The sequence below is a fragment of the Rhododendron vialii genome, chromosome 2a (genome assembly GCF_030253575.1).
Source record: "Rhododendron vialii isolate Sample 1 chromosome 2a, ASM3025357v1".
In the NCBI taxonomy this organism is placed as follows: domain Eukaryota; kingdom Viridiplantae; phylum Streptophyta; class Magnoliopsida; order Ericales; family Ericaceae; genus Rhododendron; species Rhododendron vialii.
The window spans coordinates 19,833,451-19,843,017 of NC_080558.1; the positions used below are offsets into that span (position 1 = coordinate 19,833,451).

The following is a 9,567-nucleotide window of genomic DNA, read 5'->3' on the forward strand; positions in this document are numbered from 1 at the left end:
AGGAGATATCAAGTGTGCTAGGACTCGTGGAGTCTTTTTTTTTTTGCTTGAGAATTGGTAACCTTTTTTTTGTAACCCTTTGGAAAAAGAACGATGGGGGGTACTTATAGGGCAAGAGGAGATGTATGGTGGGTGGAAGGCAACCAGCCAACAAGGCTGGCCACCTTCCCTTGGTGGAGGAAGAGGCCAACAAGGTGATGGGAGTGGTTGTGAGGGTGGTGCAACCCATGCACCTACAGAACACTGTTTAGTCGACGAAAACAGGGTTCCTCAGGACAGTGGCCCCCTGATCATCACAAAATTCAGTTGGAAAAAGGTGAAAGTGACGGGTGTTTACCATCGAACGATGGAGTGATACCGTCGCACGACAATTAAACAAGTTCTGCGATGGTCAACAGTCAAGGCTTTGACTTTGACCAACACTTGGCAGATGAAGCATTGCGCGAGGGATCCAATAGGTCGCGCGATGGTCAAACCTGAGGTCAGGGTTTTGATTTAGGGTTTTTGGGTTTAGGATGGGCTCCACTCACTCCAAGTTTAAACCATTTCACTCTCAAGACTGTTTGTGATCTGATTCATCATCGGGAAAACAAGAAACCGAAAATCAACGTAAAACAATCGGGAAGCCGGATTGGGGTGTCTACACTCTTGTGATATCATGTTGTATTCACTCACTTTGGATGCATAATCCATTGCATTTTTCATACAACTTGTGTATGGATTTCTCTACTAGGTTAGTGTAGCTCAACCTATCATGGCATGTTACAGGACACTATCATGGAGAGTGTGGAGTGCATGCAGACGTCACTGACTAAAGTTATTTTCGGAAGCACTTGTCTATCTTCGTAATACAAACTACATTGTATTGTTTTCTTTATTTTTGGAATATTGTACGGGTTGGACAGACTTGTGGACTCAGAAACTGTATTGTATTTTGGGGGTATCGTATGTACTACAATGAGGATTTTGTATATCAAATTGTGTTGAAAATCGAGGGCGTGACAAACCTCAATTTACATAACCACATCACATTTCACATTTTTACCAACATTCTAGTAATTTTATAATCTTTGAATAAATTAAAATTTTGGCGGGTATCTACAGTAATGCCATTTGAATGGAAAGAGAAGATAATATAAACACAGGGTTCGGTTCAAAGATTGCGACTCCATGACTGTCTATTTGAAGGATTGTGGATACTTAAATTAGACTTTTAAATATCAAATCTCAAAGTCAAACAATTATTGGCTGCCAATTTAGGTGTTGCTTCCTTGTCTTTTTTTTGAGCTTTTTGAGTTTTGTCTTCATTCAATTTTTTTTTTTTTTTTTTGCGTTTGTTGTTATCGTGTCAAACTTGTATGGATTATTGGTTCTCTTGTCGAGACGAATCAAAAAAGTAAATAATTTTTACTTTTACCAAATATTTTGAAAATATCACCCAATGCTTTTATCTTGAATATTCCTAAAAATATTTGGGTAAAACTAAAAAAATTACTTTGTTAGTTATTTTTGAAACGAATCAATAATTCAAAAAAATTTGACGCAAAATTTGTAAACTCGATTTTTTTTAAATAAAGACAAAACGCTCTAAAACCCTAAAAAGCTAAGGAGTTTCAATAAGTCTATCGACACAGATTGTGCATAGATTTTATTATGGGGCCCACCACGGGTACCACACAAAGGATCTTAATTGTTCATGAAATGTAAAACATTTTTTCAAGGGCATCTGCGAAAAATTAGTTCAATTCGATACCTATACGTGTTGGATCCAATCATTTAACTTTCATTATCCAAAAATCTGAACAAAAATTTAGATGATTGGATCGAATATCTATAGGTGTTAGATTGAGCTGATTTTTTTGCAGAGACTCTTGAAAAAATATTTTACATTTAATTAATGGTTCGGATTATTTGTGTGGGACCCTAATGGGCCCCACAAAAAATTTGTGTGCAATCTGTGTCAACAGACTTATTGTATTTATTTGTGCAATAATGCTACACACACTACAAAAGTGCATAGATTTGTTGTGCGGCCACTACGGGTCTACACAAATAATCCGAACCATTCATTAAATGTAAAATATTTTTTCAAGGGCCCCTGCAAAAAATTGGTTCAATTCAATACTTTTAGATGCTCGATTTAATCATTCAACTTTGCATTCGGATTTCAGAATAATGAAAAGTTAGATGATTGAATCGAGCACCTGTAGATATCAGATTAAAGCTGATTTTTTGTGGGAGCCCTTAAAAATATGTTTTATGTTTAATGAACGGCTCAAATCATTTGTGTAGGACCCGAAGTGGGCCCACACACGGATTTGTGTGGGAATTGTCTGTGTGAACAGATTTACGATTATTTGTTCGTATATAGCTCAAATTTTGCAGTAAGTCTACTGGTACGGAAAATCTGTGCAGATTTGTTGTGGGGCCCATTAGGGTCCCACACAAATGATCCGAGCCGTTTATTAAATTTAAAGCAGTTTTTCAAGGGTTCCTGCGAAAAATCAGTTCAATTCAATACTTATAGATACTTGATCCAATCATATAACGTTGCACATATTTTCTGTACCAGTAGACTTACTGCATGCAGGGTCTGTGCCTATTTTTCCTGTGCAACGTTTCGTTAATATTTTTGGCATGGGATAAGACTAGACACAGTTGGGGGCACAACAGGGTCAATCTGTAATTGGTTGGTTTTAAATATATTATTTTACTCAAGTGTTTGGTTTGTAGTGTAATTAACCCCTTATATAAACAAACGCTAATATCTATCGATCACAACCCTTACTTTACTGGAAGCCCTAGATCGACATCAAGAGACGACTCGCGATTCTCTGTCTCTCTCTCGCTCGCTAGCTATCAACCTCCCTCTCTCCCGTATGTCTCTCTCTCACGGATGTTTCTCTCTCTCTTTATATATATGCATCTCCATATTTCCCTCTGTTTTGTTGTTTATACATATGTAGCCTGTGTATATATGTCTTAGATATGTGTGTGTATATATTAATCGATCAGTGTATATATTTTACGTAGGGGGAAAAGACAGTTGTTTTTTTTGAATGACAAAAGAAAATTTTATTAATCATTTAGTGTACTTGAGGGATGATGGCATCAAATTCTAAGCTAAGCTAAGAACTATCTTTTGCCCACCCGAGAATCAAGCATAGGTTAGCAAGAAACCAACCCAAAGGAACACCCATTGGAGCAAAGCCCATAACACCTATTCGGTCAAACCAAACTCCTAAGGGTCTCATACCCGGATATACCATATACAGCTCAAGGGCGGGCCAAGACCAGTCCAGCCCAAAAACCCTAACCGTAAGCAGATAACACCACCGCCACCCAAACCGCCGGGGACACTCCCGGCAAGTCCAAACCACCACCCAAAACCCCAAGGCCAAAAACTCAAAACCATCAGACACCGCATAATCGTCGCTGTCCTCACCCATTCTCTGACCTCCGTTGAGTCCACCGAGCACGGTGAGGATAATATGTGAACATATTTATCCCAGCACTTTTCCCATATTTCATGATCATTTGTTTTGCATATTTAGATTACTGGTATCGTTAAGTGCTCTTATCAAGTAATATGGCTGTGTTGCTAATTCATTTATGGAACTGCAATCTGGAATATTCCCATATTTCATGATCATTTTTTACAGGGACTCTTGAAAAAATATTTTACATTAATGGTGAGGATTATTTGTGTGGGACCCTAATGGGCCCCACAAAAAAAATATGTGTGCAATCTGTGTCAACAAACTTATTGTATTTATTTGTGCAATAATGCTACACACACTACAAAAGTGCATAGATTTGTTGTGCGGCCACTATGGGCCTACACAAATAATCTGAGCCATTCATTAAATGTAAAATATTTTTTCAAGGGCCCTGTGAAAAATTGGTTCAATCCAATACTTTTAGATGCTCGATTTAATCATTCAACTATTCATTCGGATTTCAGAATAATGAAAAGTTAGATGATTGAATTGAGCACTTACAGATATCGAATTAAAACTGATTTTTTGTGGGGGCCTTTAAAAATATGTTTTATATTTAATGAACGGCTCAAATCATTTGTGCAGGACCCGAAGTGGGCCCACACAAGGATCTGTGTGGGAATTGTCTGTGTGAACAGATTTACGGTTATTTGTTTGTATATAGCTCAAATTTTGCAGTAAGGCCCCGTTCCGGAACGTGAAATAAGTACTTATTTTTTAAGAAGGCAATTTCAAGCTAAAAAATAATGTATTTACGCAAATAATTTTTTTACCAATATGGATCTTGTCTAATAGATCTCATCAAGATCTTTAATACAGTGCAAAAAAAATTAAAAAATTATTTTTTCATTTACATTATTTTTGAGTTTGAAAATGTGAAATAAGCTGTTTATCTTTTAAGAAAGTTTCTGGAACATGGCCTAAGTCTACTGGTACAGAAAATCTGTACAAATTTGTTGTGGACCCCACTATGGGTTCCATACAAATAATCCGAGCCGTTGCACAGATTTACCAGTAGACTTAGTGCATGCAGGGTCTGTGCCTATTTTTCCTGTGCAACGTTTCGTTAATATTTTTGGCATGGGATAAGACGAGACAGAGTTGGGGGCACAACAGGGTCAATCTGTAATTGGTTGGTTTTAAATATATTATTAAGTGTTTGGTTTGTAGTGTAATTAACCCCTTATATAAACAAACGCTAATATCTATCGATCACAACCCTTACTTTACTGGAAGCCCTAGATCGACATCAAGAGACGACTCGCGATTCTCTGTCTCTCTCTCGCTCGCTAGCTATCAACCTCCCTCTCTCCCGTATGTCTCTCTCTCACGGATGTTTCTCTCTCTCTCCCTCTCTCTCTCTCTCTCTCTCTCTCTCTCTCTCTCTCTCTCTCTCTCTCTTTATATATATATATATATATATATATATATATGCATCTCCATATTTCCCTCTGTTTTGTTGTTTATACATATGTAGCCTGTGTATATATGTCTTAGATATGCGTGTGTATATATTAATCGATCAGTGTATATATTTTACGTAGGGGGAAAAGACAGTTGTTTTTTTTGAATGACAAAAGAAAATTTTATTAATCATTCAGTGTACATGAGGGATGATGGCATCAAATTCTAAGCTAAGCTAAGAACTATCTTTTGCCCCCCCTCCCCCCCAGGATCAAACATAGGTTAGCAAGAAACCAACCCAAAGGAACACCCATTGGAGCAAAGCCCACAACACCTATTCGGTCAAACCAAACTCCTAAGGGTCTCATACCCGGATATACCATATACAGCTTAAGGGCGGGCCAAGCCCAGTCCAGCCCAAAAACCCTAACCCTAAGCAGATAACACCACCGCCACCCAAACCGCCGGGGACACTCCCGGCAAGTCCAAACCACCACCCAAAACCCCAAGGCCAAAAACTCAAAACCATCAGACACCGCATAATCGTCGCTGTCCTCACCCATTCTCTGACCTCCGTTGAGTCCGCTGAGCACGGTGAGGATAATATGTGAACATATTTATCCCAGCACTTTTCCCATATTTCATGATCATTTGTTTTGCATATTTAGATTACTGGTATCGTTAAGTGCTCTTATCAAGTAATATGGCTGTGTTGCTAATTCATTTATGGAACTGCAATCTGGAATATTCCTGTGATGTCTCTTGGTTAGTCGAATTGTATAGGATTGGTCTCAATCCTTTTTGGAAGGGTGGAGACGTTTTTGTTTGACTTTTTGACTTGCTTGGAAGGGTTTTCTCTCTCTTTATGGATTTGTCTTCTGCACAAAAGGTGATTTTCTTGAGCAAAATGTAATAATACCTCACTATCTGAAATATCACCATTTAGGAATTATTCTGCACAGTAATAGTGATATTAATAGAAAATTACCTTAACTCAAGTCCTAATGGTTACCACAATGAGAACTGTTCATACAATGGAAGATAACATCAATCCCAGAGAAAACATCATTCACTCCAAAATGGGTTGTCACTCTCCATCACTGAATCAATTAGCCAATTTCCCACGTTTTGCTATATTTTCCTACATATTAGCAGTTTGATATCCATGTTGAAAATTGACCTTGTTATACTGAATCGGTCAATAAGGTTTCATGGTTTGATCTCTCTCTCTCTCTCTCTCTCTCTCTCTCTCCTAAAATGGGTTGCCTCTTGTGACTATTGAACCTTGGCCCTTTTCCATGGCCAAATTATAGGGACAAAATAGGTTGAGTGGGACAAAGTAAATAAATAAATTGGTGTTGTTTAGGAGTGGAAAATGAAAATTTAACCTCAATCAAACGATGGTGCTGGCCCATTTTTAAAACCATGGCACCTAGGGTTGTAAACAAGCCTAGTCGAACCAAACTTTATCTTGCCCGATCTCGGCTCGCCCTAATTTTCCTAGGCTCAAGGTCGGCTCAAGCTCGAACAGAGCTCAAATTAGATTTGCCTTTGCGCTGCACTAACAGGGGGAGGGAGAGAGCTGGGTTCTTTAATTATAAGTTATACTGGTACAGTGATTGTGAGTTCTCTTGACTGTCCAATGTGGGACTAATTTTTTCCCTCAAGGCGTGCAGCCTTCCTCAAGACTTGTCCCACATTAGTACAAATTGCTCAAGGGGTATGCACTCCTCCCCTATAAAATTGTGCAGTTGACCAAGTCTTTCCACAGTCTGACGCTTAGTGTGGCTGTCCAAGCTGCATCTTAACATGTGCCCAGAGCAAGGCATACACAAATGTTTTATATACACAAATATATACATATGTATTGGAATATATGTTATGTATCATATATATGTTGGCTCGCCAGCTCATACGAGCCAAGCATCTAGTGGCTTGAGCTCGGCTCATTTACGAAACAAGATGAGAATGATGGCTCGAGCTTGTTCGTTTGTTTGACGAACTGAGTTTGAACGAGCCATTAGCAAGCCAAGCCTCGAGCTGCTAGCTAACAACTCAGCTCATTTGTAGCTCTGGTGGCACCTAACTGAATGGATAGATTGATGAGAAAAGAACTAGAACGTCTTTCTTTATGAACTCAAATTTCATGTGAGCAACTGGTGTGTTCTTCTTGGTATTTGTAAGCACCGAGAACTGACTTTGAGTCAAGACATGTTTCTTAATTTAATTTATATTTCGTAAGTCCTACTTGGCTACTTTTTGAGGGCTATCTTGGATTCGTCCTCGCGCTTTGGTTGGTAAATGAGATTTTTATTGCAATTTGTTATTGTTTGGCCTTGATTATGCGACATTGGCCCAAAGAAACATTTCTTTGTGATATTGTGTCCCTTTGTTCTTTAAGTTACTTCCTAGTATAGATGAATTTGCGTCAGATGGGGAAAGGTAATGTTAAAAATCATTATGTTCGGCATTGATCAATCTTGTTCATGGTAACATAATAATATGCTTGCTGCCTTTTTTGATTTGGTTTATCAAATTCCACTACTCATCTAGTCGTCTTCATGTTAATTTGACTAACACATTCATTTTGGTATCAGATCATACGACATGGATGTTAAGTATTCCTATTGTTGCCGGCAGGATGATAGCATTATCCCAGAGAAGAGGAAAGGGAAGTATGATGGCTTTTTTGTTTATGTGCGGATGTGTCATAAACTGAGGAAGATTGCTAATGGGGGCAGTGATGCGGATGACAACGAAGTAAAGCTGGGCACAGTGTGTTCTATCTTTACTGTGAACCGCAGTGAGTTTCTAGCAGGAGAGAAACTCAGGTATCGTATGTATACCTGCTGTCTACCTTTAGCGTATGTACCAGACGACAGTGTAAAGGACTCAATAGTAGACGAGGTGCACAGATTTGGCTGTTCAATGCTGGACTTAGGGTTGAAGCCATTGCCGCTTCTTGTGGATGTTGGGATTAGCATGTTGCAGTTACCTGGTGAGAGTGAAGATGAGGGGATTGCCAGGGCTATGATGAAAATGAATGTTTGGGACTGCGTGCCTGCCACTAAAGCATCTATTGGAGCATTAGAGGAAGTGGTTTTTGATGGTTTTTGGTCGGTGAAGGAATGTGGCAAGTGCTCAAAGACCCTTGCAGTAGGGAAGCTTGCTCGTATGCCGTGCTCTCATGTATTTCATCGGCAATGTATTTATGCGTGGCTGGCGGGTATCCACATGTGTCCAATTTGCCGCTTTACTATGCCCTGCTGATCTAATTGATAAATGAGTTGATTGTTATCGTTAGTTGCTAGTAAGTATTGAACTTGGTGGACTTGGTGGGGACATGAGGCTTGAGGGTGGCTGAACAACAAGTTGCTATGTGATGTTTCTTTTGGTTTGGTTATGAATCTATTTCCTCCAAAAAAAATGAGTGTGATGATAATATTGGCTAGGAATGCTTGAACACTGCGAAGGAGTGGTGAATATTACATAACTATCTTGGAAATGAAATTGATTTAAAATCACTATTTTCTGATCCGTCCTTTTATAGTTTAGTTGATCAATGTTGGAACAGCCCCTCTTATTCCATTTTTGGCAGATCTGGAGAAGTTCCCCACTGGAGTCAAAGTTTGGAATAAAGTCTTTTGAAACTTGTTCTATTGTAATAGAATATTTTAGCTAGACTAGTTGCCTTTCCAACGTGATGCTAGGCCAAGCCTTTTGGGTGCAATTTTGTTCACCCTCCTTAGAAGAGGGTGAATATTACCCTCTTTTCCATTGGTTAAAATGGTGTGGATTTTACTACAAATTGATGTCATAATTATCATGCAATACATTTTTTGGTAAGCATAACATTACTTTTTGGTGGGATTCACACCATTTCAACCAATAGGAAGGAGGGTAATGTTCACTCTCTTAAGTGGATGGTGAACAAAACTCAACTCAAGACTTTTTTTTTATCTTATCTGGAAAAATCTGACTTTGGAGTATAATTACTTTTTTGTTGAAAGAAGATTTCCGGAGACTCAAGTCGTGTTTGAATTGCAGATCATAACACTAATTTTCACTTGCCCACCTTTAATAGGAGTGTGAACACGATTCACACTACTTGAGACCGCGATAATATTTGCCGAGTCGGTGGCGGCAAGAAAGTTCATCAGCTCCTTATGATAATTAGGGTGACCAAAAATTCAAAATGTCAGTGATGAATGGTTTCAAGAATTTCGTTCCCTAATATTGGATCGAGACCCCAACCCCGATTCACACCTCTAAGTACATGCATGAAAATAAACCAAGCACAAAAGAGAGATATCCAAGGAAAACCTCCTTGTACATATTTACACCTGTATACATCTAGAAAAACCTCTCCGAGAGAGCTGCAAACTGGCTTCCTCACTCCTCTCTCTCTCCCCCTCACTTCGGTGGCTCTCCAACGGAGTATCCGAGCATCTCCGAGGAGCACCGATTGTCCACTCACGTCTCTCCACACTAGCTCACTCTCTACTCTCTGACTCTCACTCATGTCTCTCCACACACAATGCACACTGCCTTAAGGCATTCTAAAATAGGGAGAAGAAAAAACCTTGGGTCCCATTTAGGGTGGACTCCAACAATCACCCCCTCCTCCCCGAGTGGGTAATTGCTAAACCCGTAGTGCTGTTCA

The 9,567-nt window shown here is 39.1% G+C and overlaps 1 protein-coding gene across 1 annotated transcript; it reads left to right on the plus strand.

Annotated features, from left to right (window-relative positions):
• The first annotated feature begins 4,646 nt into the window (after nucleotides 1-4,646).
• Nucleotides 4,647-8,441, plus strand: LOC131316835 (uncharacterized). The gene is made up of 2 exons (XM_058346297.1): nucleotides 4,647-4,814; nucleotides 7,502-8,441. Exon 2 carries the CDS (start codon nucleotides 7,512-7,514, stop codon nucleotides 8,172-8,174), a length of 663 nt encoding a protein of 220 aa, XP_058202280.1. The 5' UTR covers nucleotides 4,647-4,814; nucleotides 7,502-7,511; the 3' UTR covers nucleotides 8,175-8,441.
• The last annotated feature ends 1,126 nt before the right edge of the window (nucleotides 8,442-9,567 follow it).